Raw genomic sequence first — 25,224 nt, forward strand, 5'->3', positions numbered from 1 at the left:
TACTGCCATATCTCTCTGTCATCTCCTCTTACTGCCATACCTCTCTGTCATCTCCTCTTACTGCCATGCCTCCATGTCATCTCCTCTTACTGCCATGCCTCCATGTCATCTCCTCTTACTGCTATACCTCTCTGTCATCTCCTCTTACTGCCATACCTCTCTGTCATCTCCTCTTACTGCCATACCTCTCTGTCATCTCCTCTTACTGCCATACCTCTCTGTCATCTCCTCTTACTGCCATACCTTTCTGTCATCTCCTCTTACTGCCATGCCTCCCTGTCATCTCCTCTTACTGCTATACCTCTCTGTCATATCCTCTTACTGCTATACCTCTCTGTCATCTCCTCTTACTGCCATACCTCTCTGTCATCTCCTCTTACTGCCATACCTCTCTGTCATCTCCTCTTACTGCCATACCTCTCTGTCATCTCCTCTTACTGCCATACCTCTCTGTCATCCCCCCACACCCATTTATATACAGGGAACAGCTTATGCTGCACATTGTCCAGCTATGATTCAATTCCAGAGCGGTCATTGTTGTTGAGTGCTTAGTAGGATACATATACACTACTTAAGTTTCATAGACACACAGAAAAACGTGAACACACAGGAACAGTGAATGTGTGTTGTGTGTAGCTCACCTGTTTTAAAGGTGTTGTGTTGTGTCTGTGTGTGTCAGTGTGTGTGTCCTGCTTCTGTTTCTGGTCCTCTGTCATGTCTTTCAGGTCCCCCATGTCACAGTCTGGACAGAGAGGTAGAAGACAGTTAAAGAGAAAGTTTGGGATTTTACAACTTGAAGTAAGGCGGCTGCTCAACCTGAAAGTAGTCTATGGGCCAGGAGAAACTGCTGTAAAATCTTTAATGCCCTGGCTGTTCAAATAAAGTTTGTATCGCTCCAAGAACCAAACTCACCAAAGGTCTGGAAGAGGGATTCCACAAAGCTGGTGCCGTGTCTGGAGATTGACGTGTTCATGTACACGTAGTCTGGTCCTGCCACCGGGGGAAAGAAAACGAAACAATTAAACACACTTTTATGACCAGCTCATGTTGTTAGATCTGTGATGTATCTGTTAACTGTCTGTCTGTTCCTACCTGTCTATACCTGTCTGTCCCAGACCTGGGTCACTTAATCTGTATCTGTTAACTGTCTGTATGTTCCTACCTGTCTGTCCCAGACCTGGGTTCAATTACTATTTGAAATAATTTCAACCATCTTGAATGAGTTTGCCTGTACAAACCGCCTTCCATCTGGCACTCTGGCAGACTGAAGCAAATGCTAAAAAGTATTTGAATGATTTCGAATCCAGGTCTGATCTACAGTATACATCTGCTTGTCTCCTACCTGTGGGCTGTAGCTGTCTGTCTGTCTGTCTGTCTGTAGTCTCTTACCTGTGGGCTGTAGCTGTCTCTGTCTGTCTGTAGTTTCCTACCTGTGGGCTGTAGCTGTCTGTCTGTCTGTCTGTAGTCTCTTACCTGTGGGCTGTAGCTGTCTCTGTCTGTCTGTAGTTTCCTACCTGTGGGCTGTTGCTGTCTGTCTGTAGTTTCCTACCTGTGGGCTGTAGGTGTCTGTCTGTCTGTAGTCCCCTACCTGTGGGCTGTAGGTGTCTGTGTCTGTAGTTTCGTACCTGTGGACTGTAGCTGTCTGTCTGTCTGTAGTTTCCTATCTGTGGGCTGCAGCTGTCTGTCTGTAGTTTCCTACCTGTGGGCTGTTGCTGTCTGTCTGTAGTTTCCTACCTGTGGGCTGTAGGTGTCTGTCTGTCTGTAGTCCCCTACCTGTGGGCTGTAGGTGTCTGTGTCTGTAGTTTCGTACCTGTGGACTGTAGCTGTCTGTCTGTCTGTAGTTTCCTATCTGTGGGCTGCAGCTGTCTGTCTGTAGTTTCCTACCTGTGGGCTGTAGCTGTCTGTAGTTTCCTACCTGTGGGCTGTAGCTGTCTGTCTGTAGTTTCCTACCTGTGGGCTGTAGCTGTCTGTCTGTCTGTCGTCTCCTACCTATGGGCTGCAGCTGTCTGTCTGTAGTCTCCTACCTATGGGCTGCAGCTGTCTGTCTGTAGTCTCCTACCTGTGGGCTGTAGCTGTCTGTCTGTAGTCTCCTACCTGTGGGCTGTAGTTGTTTTAGCAGGTCCCTAACAGAGGTCTTCTTCTCCTCAGTTGGAAAGCTCAGAGTCTCGAGGTCCAGCAGCTTTAGCAGAACGTTGAGCTCCGTCACCAGGACCTCCATCGCTAAGGAAAGGGTCAGAAGTTAGAGATCAGAGGTTAAAGGTCAGGGAGAGGCCAGAGGTCAATCGACCCAGCCTAAACAACCGCTGGGTGTGTGACAACTCTCTCTTTGTTACTGTCAATAAACACAGGCACGTACGCATACCCATGCCTCTCTCTCTCTCTCTGGTCCATCTCTTGCCCCCCCCCCGTCCCCCCGTCCCATCTCTCTAAGGGATAGGAGAAACCCAGTAAAACACTTCCATATATCCATTACGTAGAAACATACCATCATGGTGTACACAAGCATTTCGCTACGCCCGCAATAACTTCTGCTAACTATGTGTATGTGACCAATACAATGTGCTGTGATTTGAAAGCCCAGTCAGCTTTTCAGGAGTATATTATTCACATGGGACTAGACCGCTCCCTGTTTTCAGAACAGAACGGAAAGAAACCTTCAGCTCTGCATGCAGGTGTATGCTCCTGAGAGCAGGTCTGTGAACTGTCTGTCTGTCTGTCTGTCTGTCTGTCTGTCTGTCTGTCTGTCTGTCTGTCTCTTTCTCCACTTCTGTCTCTCTCTGTCTCCCACTCTCTCTCTGTCTCCCACTCGTTCGTAATCTACCTCATCCTTCTCTCTGCTCTCTCATCTGTGTAGGGGAAACCAGATGTCCATTCAATGTCTGTGAGAAAGAGTGGTCTAGGCCAAGACATTCCACCCCCTCTCCTATGGTCTCCTCTCTCCCTCTCTCCTATGGTCTCCTCTCTCCCCCTCTCCTATGGTCTCCTCTCTTCCCGCTTCTATGGTCTCCTCTCTCTTCCCTCTCCTATGGTCTCCTCTCTCCCCTCTCCTATGGTCTCCTCTCTCCCTCTCTCCTACGGTCTCCTGTCTCCCCTCTCCTATGGTCTCCTCTCTCCCCTCTCCTATGGTCTCCTCTCTTCCCTCTCCTATGGTCTCCTCTCTCCCCTCTCCTATGGTCTCCTCTCTCCCTCTCTCCTATGGTCTCCTGTCTCCCTCTCTCCTATGGTCTCCTCTCTCTTCCCTCTCCTATGGTCTCCTGTCTCCCTCTCTCCTATGGTCTCCTCTCTCCCTCTCCTATGGTCTCCTCTCTCTTCCCTCTCCTATGGTCTCCTCTCTTCCCTCTCCTATGGTCTCCTCTCTCCCTCTCTCCTATGGTCTCCTCTCTCCCTCTCTCCTATGGTCTCCTCTCTCCCTCTCTCCTATGGTCTCCTCTCTCCCTCTCTCCTATGGTCTCCTCTCTCCCCCTCTCCTATGGTCTCCTCTCTCCTATGGTCTCTCTTCCCTCTCCTATGGTCTCCTCTCTTCCCTCTCCTATGGTCTCCTCTCTCCCTCTCCTATGGTCTCCTCTCTCCCCCTCTCCTATGGTCTCCTCTCTCCCCTCTCCTATGGTCTCCTCTCTCCCTCTCCTATGGTCTCCTCTCTCTCCCTCTCCTATGGTCTCCTCTCTTCCTCTCCTATGGTCTCCTCTCTCCCTCTCCTATGGTCTCCTCTCTCTCCCTCTCTCCTATGGTCTCCTCTCTCCTATGGTCTCCTCTCTCACTCTCTCTCCTATGGTCTCCTCTCTCCTATGGTCTCCTCTCTCTCCCTCTCTCCTATGGTCTCCTCTCTCCTATGGTCTCCTCTCTTCCCTCTCCTATGGTCTCCTCTCTCCCTCTCCTATGGTCTCCTCTCTCCCTCTCTCCTATGGTCTCCTCTCTCCCTCTCCTATGGTCTCCTCTCTCTCCCTCTCTCCTATGGTCTCCTCTCTCCTATGGTCTCCTCTCTTCCTCTCCTATGGTCCCCTCTCTCCCTCTCCTATGGTCTCCTCTCTCCCTCTCTCCTATGGTCTCCTCTCTTCCCTCTCCTATGGTCTCCTCTCTCTCCCTCTCCTATGGTCTCCTCTCTTCCTCTCCTATGGTCTCCTCTCTCCCTCTCTCCTATGGTCTCTTCTCTCCCTCTCCTATGGTCTCCTCTCTCTCCCTCTCCTATGGTCTCCTCTCTCCCCTCTCCTATGGTCTCCTCTCTTCCCTCTCCTATGGTCTCCTCTCTCCCTCTCTCCTATGGTCTCCTCTCTCCCTCTCCTATGGTCTCCTCTCTCTCCCTCTCCTATGGTCTCCTCTCTCCCCTCTCCTATGGTCTCCTCTCTCTTCCCTCTCCTATGGTCTCCTCTCTTCCTCTCCTATGGTCTCCTCTCTTCCCTCTCCTATGGTCTCCTCTCTCCCTCTCCTATGGTCTCCTCTCTCTCCCTCTCCTATGGTCTCCTCTCTTCCTCTCCTATGGTCTCCTCTCTCCCTCTCCTATGGTCTCCTCTCTCCCTCTCCTATGGTCTCCTCTCTCTCCCTCTCTCCTATGGTCTCCTCTCTCCTATGGTCTCCTCTCTCACTCTCTCCTATGGTCTCCTCTCTTCCCTCTCCTATGGTCTCCTCTCTTCCCTCTCCTATGGTCTCCTCTCTCCCTCTCTCCTATGGTCTCCTCTCTCCCTCTCTCCTATGGTCTCCTCTCTCCCTCTCTCCTATGGTCTCCTCTCTTCCCTCTCCTATGGTCTCCTCTCTCTCCCTCTCCTATGGTCTCCTCTCTCTCCCTCTCCTATGTTCTCCTCTCTCCCTCTCTCATATGGTCTCCTCTCTCCCCTCTCCTATGGTCTCCTCTCTCCCTCTCTCCTACGGTCTCCTCTCCTCCCTCTCCTACGGTCTCCTCTCTCCCTCTCTCCTATGGTCTCCTCTCTCCCTCTCTCCTATGGTCTCCTCTCTTCCCTCTCCTATGGTCTCCTCTCTCCCCCTCTCATATAGTCTCTTCTCACCCCCTCTCCCATGGTCTCCTCTCTCCCCTCTCCTATGGTCTCCTCTCTCCCTCTCTCCTATGGTCTCCTGTCTCCCTCTCTCCTATGGTCTCCTCTCTCTTCCCTCTCCTATGGTCTCCTGTCTCCCTCTCTCCTATGGTCTCCTCTCTCCCTCTCCTATGGTCTCCTCTCTCTTCCCTCTCCTATGGTCTCCTCTCTCCCTCTCTCCTATGGTCTCCTCTCTCCCCCTCTCATATGGTGTCCTCTCTCCCTCTCTCCTATGGTCTCCTTTCTTCCCTCTCCTATGGTGTCCTCTCTCCCTCTCTCCTATGGTCTCCTCTCTCTTCCCTCTCCTATGGTCTCTCTTCCCTCTCCTATGGTCTCTCTTCCCTCTCCTATGGTCTCCTCTCTCTTCCCTCTCCTATGGTCTCCTCTCTCTTCCCTCTCCTATGGTCTCCTCTCTCCCTCTCCTATGGTCTCCTCTCTCTCCCTCTCCTATGGTCTCCTCTCTTCCTCTCCTATGGTCTCCTCTCTCCCTCTCCTATGGTCTCCTATCTCTCCCTCTCCTATGGTCTCTCTTCCCTCCCCTCTCCTATGGTCTCCTGTCTTCCCTCTCCTATTGTCTCCTCTCTCCCTCTCCTATGGTCTCCTCTCTCACTCTCCTATGGTCTCTCTTCCCTCCCCTCTCCTATGGTCTCCTGTCTTCCCTCTCCTATTGCCTCCTCTCTCCCCTCTCTTATGGTCTCCTCTCTCTCCCTCTCCTATGGTCTCCTCTCTTCCCTCTCCTATGGTCTCCTCTCACCCCCTCTCCTATGGTCTCCTCTCTCCCTCTCTCCTATGGTCTCCTGTCTCCCTCTCTCCTATGGTCTCCTCTCTCTTCCCTCTCCTATGGTCTCCTGTCTCCCTCTCTCCTATGGTCTCCTCTCTCCCTCTCCTATGGTCTCCTCTCTCTCCCTCTCCTATGGTCTCCTCTCTTCCTCTCCTATGGTCTCCTCTCTTCCTCTCCTATGGTCTCCTCTCTCTCCCTCTCTCCTATGGTCTCCTCTCTCACTCTCTCCTATGGTCTCCTCTCTTCCCTCTCATATGGGCTCCTCTCTCCCCTCTCCTATGGTCTCCTGTCTTCCCTCTCCTATTGCCTCCTCTCTCCCTCTCTCCTATGGTCTCCTCTCTTCCCTCTCCTATGGTCTCCTCTCTCCCTCTCCTATGGTCTCCTCTCTCTCCCTCTCCTATGGTCTCCTCTCTTCCTCTCCTATGGTCTCCTCTCTCCCTCTCCTATGGTCTCCTCTCTCTCCCTCTCTCCTATGGTCTCCTCTCTCACTCTCTCCTATGGTCTCCTCTCTCCCTCTCCTATGGTCTCCTCTCTCTCCCTCTCCTATGGTCTCCTCTCTCCCCTCTCCTATGGTCTCCTCTCTCCCCTCTCCTATGGTCTCCTCTCTCTTCCCTCTCCTATGGTCTCCTCTCTCCCTCTCCTATGGTCTCCTCTCTCTCCCTCTCCTATGGTCTCCTCTCTTCCTCTCCTATGGTCTCCTCTCTCTCCCTCTCCTATGGTCTCCTCTCTCCCCTCTCCTATGGTCTCCTCTCTCCCCTCTCCTATGGTCTCCTCTCTCCCTCTCTCCTATGGTCTCCTCTCTTCCCTCTCCTATTGCCTCCTCTCTCCCTCTCTCCTATGGTCTCCTCTCTCTCCCCTCTCCTATGGTCTCCTCTCTTCCTCTCCTATAGTCTCCTCTCTCTCCCTCTCCTATGGTCTCCTCTCTCCCCTCTCCTATGGTCTCCTCTCTCCCCTCTCCTATGGTCTCCTCTCTCCCCTCTCCTATGGTCTCCTCTCTCCCCTCTCCTATGGTCTCCTCTCTCCCTCTCTCCTATGGTCTCTCTCCCTCTCTCCTATGGTCTCCTCTCTCCCTCTCTCCTATGGTCTCTCTCCCTCTCTCCTATGGTCTCCTCTCTTCCCTCTCCTATGGTCTCCTGTCTCCCCCTCTCCTATGGTCTCCTCTCTCCCTCTCCTATGGTCTCCTATCTCTCCCTCTCCTATGGTCTCTCTTCCCTCCCCTCTCCTATGGTCTCCTGTCTTCCCTCTCCTATTGTCTCCTCTCTCCCTCTCCTATGGTCTCCTCTCTCACTCTCCTATGGTCTCTCTTCCCTCCCCTCTCCTATGGTCTCCTGTCTTCCCTCTCCTATTGCCTCCTCTCTCCCCTCTCTTATGGTCTCCTCTCTCTCCCTCTCCTATGGTCTCCTCTCTTCCCTCTCCTATGGTCTCCTCTCACCCCCTCTCCTATGGTCTCCTCTCTCCCTCTCTCCTATGGTCTCCTGTCTCCCTCTCTCCTATGGTCTCCTCTCTCTTCCCTCTCCTATGGTCTCCTGTCTCCCTCTCTCCTATGGTCTCCTCTCTCCCTCTCCTATGGTCTCCTCTCTCTCCCTCTCCTATGGTCTCCTCTCTTCCTCTCCTATGGTCTCCTCTCTCCCTCTCCTATGGTCTCCTCTCTCTCCCTCTCTCCTATGGTCTCCTCTCTCACTCTCTCCTATGGTCTCCTCTCTTCCCTCTCATATGGGCTCCTCTCTCCCCTCTCCTATGGTCTCCTGTCTTCCCTCTCCTATTGCCTCCTCTCTCCCTCTCTCCTATGGTCTCCTCTCTTCCCTCTCCTATGGTCTCCTCTCTCCCTCTCCTATGGTCTCCTCTCTCTCCCTCTCCTATGGTCTCCTCTCTTCCTCTCCTATGGTCTCCTCTCTCCCTCTCCTATGGTCTCCTCTCTCTCCCTCTCTCCTATGGTCTCCTCTCTCCCTCTCCTATGGTCTCCTCTCTCTCCCTCTCCTATGGTCTCCTCTCTCCCCTCTCCTATGGTCTCCTCTCTCCCCTCTCCTATGGTCTCCTCTCTCTTCCCTCTCCTATTGTCTCCTCTCTCCCTCTCCTATGGTCTCCTCTCTCTCCCTCTCCTATGGTCTCCTCTCTTCCTCTCCTATGGTCTCCTCTCTCTCCCTCTCCTATGGTCTCCTCTCTCCCCTCTCCTATGGTCTCCTCTCTCCCCTCTCCTATGGTCTCCTCTCTCCCTCTCTCCTATGGTCTCCTCTCTTCCCTCTCCTATTGCCTCCTCTCTCCCTCTCTCCTATGGTCTCCTCTCTCTCCCCTCTCCTATGGTCTCCTCTCTTCCTCTCCTATGGTCTCCTCTCTCTCCCTCTCCTATGGTCTCCTCTCTCCCCTCTCCTATGGTCTCCTCTCTCCCCTCTCCTATGGTCTCCTCTCTCCCCTCTCCTATGGTCTCCTCTCTCCCCTCTCCTATGGTCTCCTCTCTCCCTCTCTCCTATGGTCTCTCTCCCTCTCTCCTATGGTCTCCTCTCTCCCTCTCTCCTATGGTCTCTCTCCCTCTCTCCTATGGTCTCCTCTCTTCCCTCTCCTATGGTCTCCTGTCTCCCCCTCTCCTATGGTCTCCTCTCTCCCTCTCTCCTATGGTCTCCTCTCTTCCCTCTCCTATGGTCTCCTCTCTTCCTCTCCTATGGTCTCCTCTCTCCCCTCTCCTATGGTCTCCTGTCTCCCCCTCTCCTATGGTCTCCTCTCTCCCTCTCTCCTATGGTCTCCTCTCTTCCCTCTCCTATGGTCTCCTCTCTTCCTCTCCTATGGTCTCCTCTCTCCCCCTCTCCTATGGTCTCCTCTCTCCCCCTCTCCTATGGTCTCCTCTCTTCCCTCTCTCCTATGGTCTCCTCTCTTCCCTCTCCTATGGTCTCCTCTCTTCCTCTCCTATGGTCTCTTCTCTCCCCCTCTCCTATTGCCTCCTCTCTCCCTCTCTCCTATTGCCTCCTCTCTCCCTCTCTCCTATGGTCTCCTCTCTCCCTCTCCTATGGTCTCCTCTCTTCCCTCTCTCCTATGGTCTCCTCTCTTCCTCTCCTATGGTCTCCTCTCTCCCCCTCTCCTATTGCCTCCTCTCTCCCCCTCTCCTATGGTCTCCTGTCTCCCCCTCTCCTATGGTCTCCTCTCTCCCTCTCTCCTATGGTCTCCTCTCTTCCCTCTCCTATGGTCTCCTCTCTTCCTCTCCTATGGTCTCCTCTCTCCCCCTCTCCTATGGTCTCCTCTCTCCCTCTCTCCTATGGTCTCCTCTCTCCCTCTCTCCTATGGTCTCCTCTCTTCCCTCTCTCCTATGGTCTCCTCTCTTCCCTCTCCTATGGTCTCCTCTCTTCCTCTCCTATGGTCTCCTCTCTCCCCCTCTCCTATTGCCTCCTCTCTCCCTCTCTCCTATGGTCTCCTGTCTCCCCTCTCCTATGGTCTCCTCTCTCCCCTCTCTCCTGTGGTCTCCTCTCTTCCCTCTCTCCTATGGTCTCCTCTCTTCCCTCTCCTATGGTCTCCTCTCTCCCTCTCTCCTATGGTCTCCTCTCTTCCCTCTCTCCTATGGTCTCCTCTCTCCCTCTCCTATGGTCTCCTCTCTCCCTCTCCTATGGTCTCCTCTCTTCCCTCTCCTATGGTCTCCTCTCTCCCTCTCCTATGGTCTCCTCTCTCCCTCTCTCCTATGGTCTCCTCTCTTCCTCTCCTATGGTCTCCTCTCTTCCCGCTTTATGGTCTCCTCTCTCCCTCTCTCCTATGGTCTCCTTTCTTCCCTCTCCTATGGTCTCCTCTCTTCCCTCTCTCCTATGGTCTCCTCTCTTCCTCTCTCCTATGGTCTCCTCTCTTCCTCTCTCCTATGGTCTCCTCTCTCCCCTCTCCTATGGTCTCCTCTCTCCCTCTCTCCTATGGTCTCCTCTCTCCCTCTCTCCTATGGTCTCCTCTCTCTCCCTCTCCTATGGTCTCCTCTCTCTCCCTCTCCTATGGTCTCCTCTCTCCCTCTCCTATGGTCTCCTCTCTCTCCCTCTCCTATGGTCTCCTCTCTCCCCTCTCCTATGGTCTCCTCTCTCTCCCTCTCCTATGGTCTCCTCTCTCCCCTCTCCTATGGTCTCCTCTCTCCCTCTCTCCTATGGTCTCCTCTCTTCCCTCTCCTATGGTCTCCTCTCTCCCTCTCTCCTATGGTCTCCTCTCTTCCCTCTCTCCTATGGTCTCCTCTCTCCCTCTCCTATGGTCTCCTCTCTCCCTCTCCTATGGTCTCCTCTCTTCCCTCTCCTATGGTCTCCTCTCTCCCTCTCCTATGGTCTCCTCTCTCCCTCTCTCCTATGGTCTCCTCTCTTCCTCTCCTATGGTCTCCTCTCTTCCCGCTTTATGGTCTCCTCTCTCCCTCTCTCCTATGGTCTCCTTTCTTCCCTCTCCTATGGTCTCCTCTCTTCCCTCTCTCCTATGGTCTCCTCTCTTCCTCTCTCCTATGGTCTCCTCTCTTCCTCTCTCCTATGGTCTCCTCTCTCCCCTCTCCTATGGTCTCCTCTCTCCCTCTCTCCTATGGTCTCCTCTCTTCCCTCTCCTATGGTCTCCTCTCTCTCCCTCTCCTATGGTCTCCTCTCTCTCCCTCTCCTATGGTCTCCTCTCTCCCTCTCCTATGGTCTCCTCTCTCTCCCTCTCCTATGGTCTCCTCTCTCCCCTCTCCTATGGTCTCCTCTCTCTCCCTCTCCTATGGTCTCCTCTCTCCCCTCTCCTATGGTCTCCTCTCTCCCCTCTCCTATGGTCTCCTCTCTCCCTCTCTCCTATGGTCTCCTCTCTTCCCTCTCCTATGGTCTCCTCTCTCCCTCTCCTATGGTCACCTCTCTTCCCTCTCCTATGGTCTCCTCTCTTCCCTCTCCTATGGTCTCCTCTCTTCCCTCTCCTATGGTCTCCTGTCTCCCTCTCTCCTATGGTCTCCTCTCTCCCTCTCCTATGGTCTCCTCTCTCTCCCTCTCCTATGGTCTCCTCTCTTCCTCTCCTATGGTCTCCTCTCTCCCCTCTCCTATGGTCTCCTGTCTCCCCCTCTCCTATGGTCTCCTCTCTCCCCTCTCCTATGGTCTCCTGTCTCCCCCTCTCCTATGGTCTCCTCTCTTCCCTCTCCTATGGTCTCCTGTCTCCCCCTCTCCTATGGTCTCCTCTCTCCCCTCTCCTATGGTCTCCTCTCTCCCCCTCTCCTATGGTCTCCTCTCTTCCCTCTCCTATGGTCTCCTCTCTTCCCTCTCCTATGGTCTCCTCTCTCCCCTCTCCTATGGTCTCCTCTCTCTCCCTCTCCTATGGTCTCCTCTCTCCCCTCTCCTATGGTCTCCTCTCTCCCTCTCCTATGGTCTCCTCTCTTCCTCTCCTATGGTCTCCTCTCTTCCCTCTCCTATGGTCTCCTCTCTCCCTCTCTCCTATGGTCTCCTCTCTCCCTCTCCTATGGTCTCCTCTCTCTTCCCTCTCCTATGGTCTCCTCTCTTCCCGCTTTATGGTCTCCTCTCTCCCTCTCTCCTATGGTCTCCTCTCTTCCCTCTCCTATGGTCTTTCTTCCCTCTCCTATGGTCTCCTCTCTCCCCCTCTCCTATGGTCTCCTCTCTTCCTCTCCTATGGTCTCCTCTCTCCCTCTCCTATGGTCTCCTCTCTTCCCTCTCCTATGGTCTCCTCTCTTCCCTCTCTCCTATGGTCTCCTCTCTTCCCTCTCCTATGGTCTCTCTTCCCTCTCCTATGGTCTCCTCTCTCCCTCTCCTATGGTCTCCTCTCTTCCTCTCCTATGGTCTCCTCTCTTCCTCTCCTATGGTCTCCTCTCTTCCCTCTCCTATGGTCTCCTCTCTCCCTCTCTCCTATGGTCTCCTCTCTCCCTCTCTCCTATGGTCTCCTCTCTCTTCCCTCTCCTATGGTCTCCTCTCTTCCCGCTTTATGGTCTCCTCTCTCCCTCTCTCCTATGGTCTCCTCTCTTCCCTCTCCTATGGTCTCTCTCCCTCTCCTATGGTCTCCTGTCTCCCCCTCTCCTATGGTCTCTCTTCCCTCTCCTATGGTCTCCTCTCTCCCTCTCTCCTATGGTCTCCTCTCTCCCTCTCTCCTATGGTCTCCTCTCTTCCCTCTCCTATGGTCTCCTCTCTTCCCTCTCCTATGGTCTCCTGTCTCCCTCTCTCCTATGGTCTCCTCTCTTCCTCTCCTATGGTCTCCTCTCTTCCCTCTCCTATTGCCTCCTCTCTCCCTCTCTCCTATGGTCTCCTCTCTCCTCTCTCCTATGGTCTCCTCTCTTCCTCTCTCCTATGGTCTCCTCTCTTCCCTCTCCTATGGTCTCCTCTCTTCCTTCTCCTATTGCCTCCTCTCTCCCTCTCTCCTATGGTCTCCTCTCTTCCCTCTCCTATGGTCTCCTCTCTTCCCTCTCCTATGGTCTCCTCTTATCCCTCTCCTATGGTCTCCTCTCTCCTATGGTCTCTCTCCCTCTCTCCTATGGTCTCCTCTCGCCCCTCTCCTATTGTCTCCTCTCTCCCTCTCTCCTATGGTCTCCTCTCTCCCTCTCTCCTATGGTCTCCTCTCTCTCCCTCTCCTATGGTCTCCTCTCTCCCTCTCTCCTATGGTCTCCTCTCTCACTCTCTCCTATGGTGTCCTCTCTCCCTCTCTCCTATGGTCTCCTCTCTCACTCTCTCCTATGGTCTCCTCTCTTCCCTCTCCTATGGCCTCCTCTCTCCCTCTCTCCTATGGTCTCCTCTCTCACTCTCTCCTATGGTCTCCTCTCTCCCTCTCTCCTATGGTCTCCTCTCTCCCCCTCTCATATAGTCTCTTCTCACCCCCTCTCATATGGTCTCCTCTCTCCCTCTCTCCTATGGTCTCCTCTCTTCCCTCTCCTATGGTCTCCTCTCTTCCCTCTCCTATGGTCTCCTCTCTCCCTCTCCTATGGTCTCCTCTCTCCCTCTCTCCTATGGTCTCCTCTCTCCCTCTCCTATGGTCTCCTCTCTCTCCCTCTCCTATGGTCTCCTCTCTTCCTCTCCTATGGTCTCCTCTCTCCCTCTCCTATGGTCTCCTCTCTCTCCCTCTCCTATGGTCTCATCTCTTCCTCTCCTATGGTCTCCTCTCTCCCTCTCCTATGGTCTCCTCTCTCTCCCTCTCCTATGGTCTCCTCTCTTCCTCTCCTATGGTCTCCTCTCTTCCCTCTCCTATGGTCTCCTGTCTCCCTCTCTCCTATGGTCTCCTCTCTTCCTCTCCTATGGTCTCCTCTCTTCCCTCTCCTATTGCCTCCTCTCTCCCTCTCTCCTAAGTCTCCTCTCTTCCCTCTCCTATGGTCTCCTCTCTTCCCTCTCCTATGGTCTCCTCTCTCCCTCTCTCCTATGGTCTCCTCTCGCCCCTCTCCTATTGTCTCCTCTCTCCCTCTCTCCTATGGTCTCCTCTCTCCCTCTCTCCTATGGTCTCCTCTCTCTCCCTCTCCTATGGTCTCCTCTCTCCCTCTCTCCTATGGTCTCCTCTCTCACTCTCTCCTATGGTCTCCTCTCTTCCCTCTCATATGGTCTCCTCTCTCCCTCTCTCCTATGGTCTCCTCTCTCACTCTCTCCTATGGTCTCCTCTCTCACTCTCTCCTATGGTCTCCTCTCTTCCCTCTCCTATGGTCTCCTCTCTCCCTCTCTCCTATGGTCTCCTCTCTCCCCCTCTCCTATGGTCTCCTGTCTTCCCTCTCCTATTGCCTCCTCTCTCCCTCTCTCCTATGGTCTCCTCTCTTCCTCTCTCCTATGGTCTCCTCTCTTCCCTCTCCTATGGTCTCCTCTCTTCCCTCTCCTATGGTCTCCTCTCTCCCTCTCCTATGGTCTCCTCTCTCCCTCTCTCCTATGGTCTCCTCTCTCCCTCTCCTATGGTCTCCTCTCTCTCCCTCTCCTATGGTCTCCTCTCTTCCTCTCCTATGGTCTCCTTTCTCCCTCTCCTATGGTCTCCTCTCTCTCCCTCTCCTATGGTCTCCTCTCTTCCTCTCCTATGGTCTCCTCTCTCCCTCTCCTATGGTCTCCTCTCTCTCCCTCTCCTATGGTCTCCTCTCTTCCTCTCCTATGGTCTCCTCTCTTCCCTCTCCTATGGTCTCCTGTCTCCCTCTCTCCTATGGTCTCCTCTCTCCCTCTCCTATGGTCTCCTCTCTCTCCCTCTCCTATGGTCTCCTCTCTTCCTCTCCTATGGTCTCCTCTCTTCCCTCTCCTATGGTCTCCTGTCTCCCTCTCTCCTATGGTCTGCTCTCTTCCTCTCCTATGGTCTCCTCTCTTTCCTCTCCTATGGTCTCCTCTCTTCCCTCTCCTATTGCCTCCTCTCTCCCTCTCTCCTATGGTCTCCTCTCTTCCCTCTCCTATGGTCTCCTCTCTTCCCTCTCCTATGGTCTCCTCTCTCCCTCTCCTATGGTCTCCTCTCTCTCCCTCTCCTATGGTCTCCTCTCTCTCCCTCTCCTATGGTCTCCTCTCTTCCCTCTCCTATGGTCTCCTCTCTCCCTCTCCTATGGTCTCCTCTCTCTCCCTCTCCTATGGTCTCCTCTCTCCCTCTCCTATGGTCTCCTCTCTCCCCCTCTCCTATGGTCTCCTCTCTTCCTCTCCTATGGTCTCCTCTCTTCCCTCTCTTATGGTCTCCTCTCTCCCTCTCTCCTATGGTCTCCTCTCTCTCCCTCTCCTATGGTCTCCTCTCTCCCTCTCTCCTATGGTATCCTCTCTCCCCTCTAATATGGTCTCCTCTCTCCCTCTCTCCTATGGTCTCCTCTCTCCCTCTCTCCTATGGTCTCCTCTCTTCCCTCTCATATGGTCTCCTCTCTCCCTCTCTCCTATGGTCTCCTCTCTCACTCTCTCCTATGGTCTCCTCTCTTCCCTCTCCTATGGTCTCCTCTCTCCCTCTCTCCTATGGTCTCCTCTCTCCCTCTCTCCTATGGTCTCCTCTCTTCCCTCTCCTATGGTCTCCTCTCTCCCCTCTCCTATGGTCTCCTGTCTTCCCTCTCCTATTGCCTCCTCTCTCCCTCTCTCCTATGGTCTCCTCTCTCACTCTCTCCTATGGTCTCCTCTCTTCCCTCTCCTATGGTCTCCTCTCTCCCTCTCTCCTATGGTCTCCTCTCTCCCTCTCTCCTATGGTCTCCTCTCTCACTCTCTCCTATGGTCTCCTCTCTTCCCTCTCCTATGGTCTCCTCTCTTCCCTCTCCTATGGTCTCCTCTCTCCCTCTCCTATGGTCTCCTCTCTCCCTCTCTCCTATGGTCTCCTCTCTCCCTCTCCTATGGTCTCCTCTCTCTCCCTCTCCTATGGTCTCCTCTCTTCCTCTCCTATGGTTCTCCTCTCTCCCTCTCCTATGGTCTCCTCTCTCTCCCTCTCCTATGGTCTCATCTCTTCCTCTCCTATGGTCTCCGCTCTCCCTCTCCTATGGTCTCCTCTCTCTCCCTCTCATATGGTCTCCTCTCTTCCTCTCCTATGGTCTCCTCTCTTCCCTCTCCTATGGTCTCCTGTCTCCCTCTCTCCTATGGTCTCCTCTCTCCCTCTCCTATGGTCTCCTCTCTCTCCCTCTCCTATGGTCTCCTCTCTCTCCCTCTCCTATGGTCTCCTCTCTTCCTCTCCTATGGTCTCCTGCCTCCCTCTCTCCTATGGTCTCCTCTCTTCCTCTCCTATGGTCTCCTCTCTCTCCCTCTCTCCTATGGTCTCCTCTCTTCCCTCTCCTATGGTCTCCTCTCTTCCCTCTCCTATGGTCTCCTCTCTCCCTCTCCTATGGTCTCCTCTCTCTCCCTCTCCTATGGTCTCCTCTCTCTCCCTCTCCTATGGTCTCCTCTCTTCCTCTCCTATGGTCTCCTCTCTTCCCTCTCTTATGGTCTCCTCTCTCTCCCTCTCCTATGGTCTCCTCTCTCTCCCTCTCCTATGTTCTCCTCTCTCCCTCTCTCATATGGTCTCCTCTCTCCCCTCTCCTATTGTCTCCTCTCTCCCTCTCTCCTACGGTCTCCTCTCCTCCCTCTCCTATGGTCTCCTCTCTCCCTCTCTCCTATGGTCTCCTCTCTCACTCTCTCCTATGGTCTCCTCTCTCACTCTCTCCTATGGTCTCCTCTCTCCCTCTCTCCTATGGTCTCCTCTCTTCCTCTCCTATGGTCTCCTCTCTTCCCGCTTTATGGTCTCCTCTCTCCCTCTCTCCTATGGTCTCCTTTCTTCCCTCTCCTATGGTCTCCTCTCTTCCCTCTCTCCTATGGTCTCCTCTCTTCCTCTCTCCTATGGTCTCCTCTCTTCCTCTCTCCTATGGTCTCTTCTCTCCCCTCTCCTATGGTCTCCTCTCTCCCTCTCTCCTATGGTCTCCTCTCTTCCCTCTCCTATGGTCTCCTCTCTCTCCCTCTCCTATGGTCTCCTCTCTCTCCCTCTCCTATGGTCTCCTCTCTCCCTCTCCTATGGTCTCCTCTCTCTCCCTCTCCTATGGTCTCCTCTCTCCCCTCTCCTATGGTCTCCTCTCTCTCCCTCTCCTATGGTCTCCTCTCTCCCCTCTCCTATGGTCTCCTCTCTCCCCTCTCCTATGGTCTCCTCTCTCCCTCTCTCCTATGGTCTCCTCTCTTCCCTCTCCTATGGTCTCCTCTCTCCCTCTCCTATGGTCACCTCTCTTCCCTCTCCTATGGTCTCCTCTCTTCCCTCTCCTATGGCCTCCTCTCTTCCCTCTCCTATTGCCTCCTCTCTCCCTCTCTCCTATGGTCTCCTCTCTCACTCTCTCCTATGGTCTCCTCTCTTCCCTCTCCTATGGTCTCCTCTCTCCCTCTCTCCTATGGTCTCCTCTCTCCCTCTCTCCTATGGTCTCCTCTCTCACTCTCTCCTATGGTCTCCTCTCTTCCCTCTCCTATGGTCTCCTCTCTTCCCTCTCCTATGGTCTCCTCTCTCCCTCTCCTATGGTCTCCTCTCTCCCTCTCTCCTATGGTCTCCTCTCTCCCTCTCCTATGGTCTCCTCTCTCTCCCTCTCCTATGGTCTCCTCTCTTCCTCTCCTATGGTTCTCCTCTCTCCCTCTCCTATGGTCTCCTCTCTCTCCCTCTCCTATGGTCTCATCTCTTCCTCTCCTATGGTCTCCGCTCTCCCTCTCCTATGGTCTCCTCTCTCTCCCTCTCATATGGTCTCCTCTCTTCCTCTCCTATGGTCTCCTCTCTTCCCTCTCCTATGGTCTCCTGTCTCCCTCTCTCCTATGGTCTCCTCTCTCCCTCTCCTATGGTCTCCTCTCTCTCCCTCTCCTATGGTCTCCTCTCTCTCCCTCTCCTATGGTCTCCTCTCTTCCTCTCCTATGGTCTCCTGCCTCCCTCTCTCCTATGGTCTCCTCTCTTCCTCTCCTATGGTCTCCTCTCTCTCCCTCTCTCCTATGGTCTCCTCTCTTCCCTCTCCTATGGTCTCCTCTCTTCCCTCTCCTATGGTCTCCTCTCTCCCTCTCCTATGGTCTCCTCTCTCTCCCTCTCCTATGGTCTCCTCTCTCTCCCTCTCCTATGGTCTCCTCTCTTCCTCTCCTATGGTCTCCTCTCTTCCCTCTCTTATGGTCTCCTCTCTCTCCCTCTCCTATGGTCTCCTCTCTCTCCCTCTCCTATGTTCTCCTCTCTCCCTCTCTCATATGGTCTCCTCTCTCCCCTCTCCTATTGTCTCCTCTCTCCCTCTCTCCTACGGTCTCCTCTCCTCCCTCTCCTATGGTCTCCTCTCTCCCTCTCTCCTATGGTCTCCTCTCTCACTCTCTCCTATGGTCTCCTCTCTCACTCTCTCCTATGGTCTCCTCTCTCCCTCTCTCCTATGGTCTCCTCTCTTCCTCTCCTATGGTCTCCTCTCTTCCCGCTTTATGGTCTCCTCTCTCCCTCTCTCCTATGGTCTCCTTTCTTCCCTCTCCTATGGTCTCCTCTCTTCCCTCTCTCCTATGGTCTCCTCTCTTCCTCTCTCCTATGGTCTCCTCTCTTCCTCTCTCCTATGGTCTCTTCTCTCCCCTCTCCTATGGTCTCCTCTCTCCCTCTCTCCTATGGTCTCCTCTCTTCCCTCTCCTATGGTCTCCTCTCTCTCCCTCTCCTATGGTCTCCTCTCTCTCCCTCTCCTATGGTCTCCTCTCTCCCTCTCCTATGGTCTCCTCTCTCTCCCTCTCCTATGGTCTCCTCTCTCCCCTCTCCTATGGTCTCCTCTCTCTCCCTCTCCTATGGTCTCCTCTCTCCCCTCTCCTATGGTCTCCTCTCTCCCCTCTCCTATGGTCTCCTCTCTCCCTCTCTCCTATGGTCTCCTCTCTTCCCTCTCCTATGGTCTCCTCTCTCCCTCTCCTATGGTCACCTCTCTTCCCTCTCCTATGGTCTCCTCTCTTCCCTCTCCTATGGTCTCCTCTCTTCCCTCTCCTATGGTCTCCTGTCTCCCTCTCTCCTATGGTCTCCTCTCTCCCTCTCCTATGGTCTCCTCTCTCTCCCTCTCCTATGGTCTCCTCTCTTCCTCTCCTATGGTCTCCTCTCTCCCCTCTCCTATGGTCTCCTGTCTCCCCCTCTCCTATGGTCTCCTCTCTCCCCTCTCCTATGGTCTCCTGTCTCCCCCTCTCCTATGGTCTCCTCTCTTCCCTCTCCTATGGTCTCCTGTCTCCCCCTCTCCTATGGTCTCCTCTCTCCCCTCTCCTATGGTCTCCTCTCTCCCCCTCTCCTATGGTCTCCTCTCTTCCCTCTCCTATGGTCTCCTCTCTTCCCTCTCCTATGGTCTCCTCTCTCCCCTCTCCTATGGTCTCCTCTCTCTCCCTCTCCTATGGTCTCCTCTCTCCCCTCTCCTATGGTCTCCTCTCTCCCTCTCCTATGGTCTCCTCTCTTCCTCTCCTATGGTCTCCTCTCTTCCCTCTCCTATGGTCTCCTCTCTCCCTCTCTCCTATGGTCTCCTCTCTCCCTCTCTCCTATGGTCTCCTCTCTCACTCTCTCCTATGGTCTCCTCTCTCCCTCTCTCCTATGGTCTCCTCTCTCCCCCTCTCATATAGTCTCTTCTCACCCCCTCTCATATGGTCTCCTCTCTCCCTCTCTCCTATGGTCTCCTCTCTTCCCTCTCCTATGGTCTCCTCTCTTCCCTCTCCTATGGTCTCCTCTCTCCCTCTCCTATGGTCTCCTCTCTCCCTCTCTCCTATGGTCTCCTCTCTCCCTCTCCTATGGTCTCCTCTCTCTCCCTCTCCTATGGTCTCGTCTCTTCCTCTCCTATGGTCTCCTCTCTCCCTCTCCTATGGTCTCCTCTCTCTCCCTCTCCTATGGTCTCATCTCTTCCTCTCCTATGGTCTCCTCTCTCCCTCTCCTATGGTCTCCTCTCTCTCCCTCTCCTATGGTCTCCTCTCTTCCTCTCCTATGGTCTCCTCTCTTCCCTCTCCTATGGTCTCCTGTCTCCCTCTCTCCTATGGTCTCCTCTCTTCCTCTCCTATGGTCTCCTCTCTTCCCTCTCCTATTGCCTCCTCTCTCCCTCTCTCCTAAGTCTCCTCTCTTCCCTCTCCTATGGTCTCCTCTCTTCCCTCTCCTATGGTCTCCTCTCTCCCTCTCTCCTATGGTCTCCTCTCGCCCCTCTCCTATTGTCTCCTCTCTCCCTCTCTCCTATGGTCTCCTCTCTCCCTCTCTCCTATGGTCTCCTCTCTTCCTCTCCTATGGTCTCCTCTCTTCCCTCTCTTATGGTCTCCTCTCTCTCCCTCTCCTATGGTCTCCTCTCTCTCCCTCTCCTATGTTCTCCTCTCTCCCTCTCTCATATGGTCTCCTCTCTCCCCTCTCCTATTGTCTCCTCTCTCCCTCTCTCCTACGGTCTCCTCTCCTCCCTCTCCTATGGTCTCCTCTCTCCCTCTCTCCTATGGTCTCCTCTCTCACTCTCTCCTATGGTCTCCTCTCTCACTCTCTCCTATGGTCTCCTCTCTCCCTCTCTCCTATGGTCTCCTCTCTTCCTCTCCTATGGTCTCCTCTCTTCCCGCTTTATGGTCTCCTCTCTCCCTCTCTCCTATGGTCTCCTTTCTTCCCTCTTCTATGGTCTCCTCTCTTCCCTCTCTCCTATGGTCTCCTCTCTTCCTCTCTCCTATGGTCTCCTCTCTTCCTCTCTCCTATGGTCTCCTCTCTCCCCTCTCCTATGGTCTCCTCTCTCCCTCTCTCCTATGGTCTCCTCTCTTCCCTCTCCTATGGTCTCCTCTCTCTCCCTCTCCTATGGTCTCCTCTCTCTCCCTCTCCTATGGTCTCCTCTCTCCCTCTCCTATGGTCTCCTCTCTCTCCCTCTCCTATGGTCTCCTCTCTCCCCTCTCCTATGGTCTCCTCTCTCTCCCTCTCCTATGGTCTCCTCTCTCCCCTCTCCTATGGTCTCCTCTCTCCCCTCTCCTATGGTCTCCTCTCTCCCTCTCTCCTATGGTCTCCTCTCTTCCCTCTCCTATGGTCTCCTCTCTCCCTCTCCTATGGTCACCTCTCTTCCCTCTCCTATGGTCTCCTCTCTTCCCTCTCCTATGGTCTCCTCTCTTCCCTCTCCTATGGTCTCCTGTCTCCCTCTCTCCTATGGTCTCCTCTCTCCCTCTCCTATGGTCTCCTCTCTCTCCCTCTCCTATGGTCTCCTCTCTTCCTCTCCTATGGTCTCCTCTCTCCCCTCTCCTATGGTCTCCTGTCTCCCCCTCTCCTATGGTCTCCTCTCTCCCCTCTCCTATGGTCTCCTGTCTCCCCCTCTCCTATGGTCTCCTCTCTTCCCTCTCCTATGGTCTCCTGTCTCCCCCTCTCCTATGGTCTCCTCTCTCCCCTCTCCTATGGTCTCCTCTCTCCCCCTCTCCTATGGTCTCCTCTCTTCCCTCTCCTATGGTCTCCTCTCTTCCCTCTCCTATGGTCTCCTCTCTCCCCTCTCCTATGGTCTCCTCTCTCTCCCTCTCCTATGGTCTCCTCTCTCCCCTCTCCTATGGTCTCCTCTCTCCCTCTCCTATGGTCTCCTCTCTTCCTCTCCTATGGTCTCCTCTCTTCCCTCTCCTATGGTCTCCTCTCTCCCTCTCTCCTATGGTCTCCTCTCTCCCTCTCTCCTATGGTCTCCTCTCTCACTCTCTCCTATGGTCTCCTCTCTCCCTCTCTCCTATGGTCTCCTCTCTCCCCCTCTCATATAGTCTCTTCTCACCCCCTCTCATATGGTCTCCTCTCTCCCTCTCTCCTATGGTCTCCTCTCTTCCCTCTCCTATGGTCTCCTCTCTTCCCTCTCCTATGGTCTCCTCTCTCCCTCTCCTATGGTCTCCTCTCTCCCTCTCTCCTATGGTCTCCTCTCTCCCTCTCCTATGGTCTCCTCTCTCTCCCTCTCCTATGGTCTCCTCTCTTCCTCTCCTATGGTCTCCTCTCTCCCTCTCCTATGGTCTCCTCTCTCTCCCTCTCCTATGGTCTCATCTCTTCCTCTCCTATGGTCTCCTCTCTCCCTCTCCTATGGTCTCCTCTCTCTCCCTCTCCTATGGTCTCCTCTCTTCCTCTCCTATGGTCTCCTCTCTTCCCTCTCCTATGGTCTCCTGTCTCCCTCTCTCCTATGGTCTCCTCTCTTCCTCTCCTATGGTCTCCTCTCTTCCCTCTCCTATTGCCTCCTCTCTCCCTCTCTCCTAAGTCTCCTCTCTTCCCTCTCCTATGGTCTCCTCTCTTCCCTCTCCTATGGTCTCCTCTCTCCCTCTCTCCTATGGTCTCCTCTCGCCCCTCTCCTATTGTCTCCTCTCTCCCTCTCTCCTATGGTCTCCTCTCTCCCTCTCTCCTATGGTCTCCTCTCTCTCCCTCTCCTATGGTCTCCTCTCTCCCTCTCTCCTATGGTCTCCTCTCTCACTCTCTCCTATGGTCTCCTCTCTTCCCTCTCATATGGTCTCCTCTCTCCCTCTCTCCTATGGTCTCCTCTCTCACTCTCTCCTATGGTCTCCTCTCTCACTCTCTCCTATGGTCTCCTCTCTTCCCTCTCCTATGGTCTCCTCTCTCCCTCTCTCCTATGGTCTCCTCTCTCCCCCTCTCCTATGGTCTCCTGTCTTCCCTCTCCTATTGCCTCCTCTCTCCCTCTCTCCTATGGTCGCCTCTCTTCCTCTCTCCTATGGTCTCCTCTCTTCCCTCTCCTATGGTCTCCTCTCTTCCCTCTCCTATGGTCTCCTCTCTCCCTCTCCTATGGTCTCCTCTCTCCCTCTCTCCTATGGTCTCCTCTCTCCCTCTCCTATGGTCTCCTCTCTCTCCCTCTCCTATGGTCTCCTCTCTTCCTCTCCTATGGTCTCCTTTCTCCCTCTCCTATGGTCTCCTCTCTCTCCCTCTCCTATGGTCTCCTCTCTTCCTCTCCTATGGTCTCCTCTCTCCCTCTCCTATGGTCTCCTCTCTCTCCCTCTCCTATGGTCTCCTCTCTTCCTCTCCTATGGTCTCCTCTCTTCCCTCTCCTATGGTCTCCTGTCTCCCTCTCTCCTATGGTCTCCTCTCTCCCTCTCCTATGGTCTCCTCTCTCTCCCTCTCCTATGGTCTCCTCTCTTCCTCTCCTATGGTCTCCTCTCTTCCCTCTCCTATGGTCTCCTGTCTCCCTCTCTCCTATGGTCTCCTCTCTTCCTCTCCTATGGTCTCCTCTCTTTCCTCTCCTATGGTCTCCTCTCTTCCCTCTCCTATTGCCTCCTCTCTCCCTCTCTCCTATGGTCTCCTCTCTTCCCTCTCCTATGGTCTCCTCTCTTCCCTCTCCTATGGTCTCCTCTCTCCCTCTCCTATGGTCTCCTCTCTCTCCCTCTCCTATGGTCTCCTCTCTCTCCCTCTCCTATGGTCTCCTCTCTTCCCTCTCCTATGGTCTCCTCTCTCCCTCTCCTATGGTCTCCTCTCTCTCCCTCTCCTATGGTCTCCTCTCTCCCTCTCCTATGGTCTCCTCTCTCCCCCTCTCCTATGGTCTCCTCTCTTCCTCTCCTATGGTCTCCTCTCTTCCCTCTCTTATGGTCTCCTCTCTCCCTCTCTCCTATGGTCTCCTCTCTCTCCCTCTCCTATGGTCTCCTCTCTCCCTCTCTCCTATGGTCTCCTCTCTCCCCTCTAATATGGTCTCCTCTCTCCCTCTCTCCTATGGTCTCCTCTCTCCCTCTCTCCTATGGTCTCCTCTCTTCCCTCTCATATGGTCTCCTCTCTCCCTCTCTCCTATGGTCTCCTCTCTCACTCTCTCCTATGGTCTCCTCTCTTCCCTCTCCTATGGTCTCCTCTCTCCCTCTCTCCTATGGTCTCCTCTCTCCCTCTCTCCTATGGTCTCCTCTCTTCCCTCTCCTATGGTCTCCTCTCTCCCCTCTCCTATGGTCTCCTGTCTTCCCTCTCCTATTGCCTCCTCTCTCCCTCTCTCCTATGGTCTCCTCTCTCACTCTCTCCTATGGTCTCCTCTCTTCCCTCTCCTATGGTCTCCTCTCTCCCTCTCTCCTATGGTCTCCTCTCTCCCTCTCTCCTATGGTCTCCTCTCTCACTCTCTCCTATGGTCTCCTCTCTTCCCTCTCCTATGGTCTCCTCTCTTCCCTCTCCTATGGTCTCCTCTCTCCCTCTCCTATGGTCTCCTCTCTCCCTCTCTCCTATGGTCTCCTCTCTCCCTCTCCTATGGTCTCCTCTCTCTCCCTCTCCTATGGTCTCCTCTCTTCCTCTCCTATGGTTCTCCTCTCTCCCTCTCCTATGGTCTCCTCTCTCTCCCTCTCCTATGGTCTCCTCTCTTCCTCTCCTATGGTCTCCTCTCTCCCTCTCCTATGGTCTCCTCTCTCTCCCTCTCATATGGTCTCCTCTCTTCCTCTCCTATGGTCTCCTCTCTTCCCTCTCCTATGGTCTCCTGTCTCCCTCTCTCCTATGGTCTCCTCTCTCCCTCTCCTATGGTCTCCTCTCTCTCCCTCTCCTATGGTCTCCTCTCTTCCTCTCCTATGGTCTCCTCTCTTCCCTCTCCTATGGTCTCCTGCCTCCCTCTCTCCTATGGTCTCCTCTCTTCCTCTCCTATGGTCTCCTCTCTCTCCCTCTCTCCTATGGTCTCCTCTCTTCCCTCTCCTATGGTCTCCTCTCTTCCCTCTCCTATGGTCTCCTCTCTCCCTCTCCTATGGTCTCCTCTCTCTCCCTCTCCTATGGTCTCCTCTCTCTCCCTCTCCTATGGTCTCCTCTCTTCCTCTCCTATGGTCTCCTCTCTTCCCTCTCTTATGGTCTCCTCTCTCTCCCTCTCCTATGGTCTCCTCTCTCTCCCTCTCCTATGTTCTCCTCTCTCCCTCTCTCATATGGTCTCCTCTCTCCCCTCTCCTATTGTCTCCTCTCTCCCTCTCTCCTACGGTCTCCTCTCCTCCCTCTCCTATGGTCTCCTCTCTCCCTCTCTCCTATGGTCTCCTCTCTCACTCTCTCCTATGGTCTCCTCTCTCCCCCTCTCATATAGTCTCTTCTCACCCCCTCTCATATGGTCTCCTCTCTCCCCCTCTCCTATGGTCTCCTCTCTTCCTCTCCTATGGTCTCCTCTCTCCCTCTCCTATGGTCTCCTCTCTTCCCTCTCCTATGGTCTCCTCTCTTCCCTCTCTCCTATGGTCTCCTCTCTTCCCTCTCCTATGGTCTCTCTTCCCTCTCCTATGGTCTCCTCTCTCCCTCTCCTATGGTCTCCTCTCTTCCTCTCCTATGGTCTCCTCTCTTCGTCTCCTATGGTCTCCTCTCTTCCCTCTCCTATGGTCTCCTCTCTCCCTCTCTCCTATGGTCTCCTCTCTCCCTCTCTCCTATGGTCTCCTCTCTCTTCCCTCTCCTATGGTCTCCTCTCTTCCCGCTTTATGGTCTCCTCTCTCCCTCTCTCCTATGGTCTCCTCTCTTCCCTCTCCTATGGTCTCTCTCCCTCTCCTATGGTCTCCTGTCTCCCCCTCTCCTATGGTCTCTCTTCCCTCTCCTATGGTCTCCTCTCTCCCTCTCTCCTATGGTCTCCTCTCTCCCTCTCTCCTATGGTCTCCTCTCTTCCCTCTCCTATGGTCTCCTCTCTTCCCTCTCCTATGGTCTCCTGTCTCCCTCTCTCCTATGGTCTCCTCTCTTCCTCTCCTATGGTCTCCTCTCTTCCCTCTCCTATTGCCTCCTCTCTCCCTCTCTCCTATGGTCTCCTCTCTCCTCTCTCCTATGGTCTCCTCTCTTCCTCTCTCCTATGGTCTCCTCTCTTCCCTCTCCTATGGTCTCCTCTCTTCCCTCTCCTATTGCCTCCTCTCTCCCTCTCTCCTATGGTCTCCTCTCTTCCCTCTCCTATGGTCTCCTCTCTTCCCTCTCCTATGGTCTCCTCTTATCCCTCTCCTATGGTCTCCTCTCTCCAATGGTCTCTCTCCCTCTCTCCTATGGTCTCCTCTCGCCCCTCTCCTATTGTCTCCTCTCTCCCTCTCTCCTATGGTCTCCTCTCTCCCTCTCTCCTATGGTCTCCTCTCTCTCCCTCTCCTATGGTCTCCTCTCTCCCTCTCTCCTATGGTCTCCTCTCTCACTCTCTCCTATGGTCTCCTCTCTCCCTCTCTCCTATGGTCTCCTCTCTCACTCTCTCCTATGGTCTCCTCTCTTCCCTCTCCTATGGCCTCCTCTCTC

The 25,224-nt window shown here is 54.3% G+C and overlaps 1 protein-coding gene across 1 annotated transcript in view; it reads right to left on the reverse strand.

Annotated features, from left to right (window-relative positions):
* LOC129846096 (actin filament-associated protein 1-like 1) overlaps positions 1-25,224 on the reverse strand; it is a gene marked incomplete at its 3' end in the record, with an annotated part of 129,035 nt that overhangs the window by 15,551 nt on the left and 88,260 nt on the right. Inside the window, exons 2-4 of the mRNA XM_055914088.1 lie at positions 2,095-2,220; positions 913-990; positions 642-742 (exon numbers count right to left, since the gene is read on the reverse strand). Coding sequence (XP_055770063.1) covers positions 642-742; positions 913-990; positions 2,095-2,220 — 305 coding nt within the window. The remainder of the gene's footprint in view (positions 1-641; positions 743-912; positions 991-2,094; positions 2,221-25,224) is intronic.

Source organism: Salvelinus fontinalis, unplaced genomic scaffold (assembly GCF_029448725.1).
Source record: "Salvelinus fontinalis isolate EN_2023a unplaced genomic scaffold, ASM2944872v1 scaffold_0455, whole genome shotgun sequence".
NCBI lineage: Eukaryota > Metazoa > Chordata > Actinopteri > Salmoniformes > Salmonidae > Salvelinus > Salvelinus fontinalis.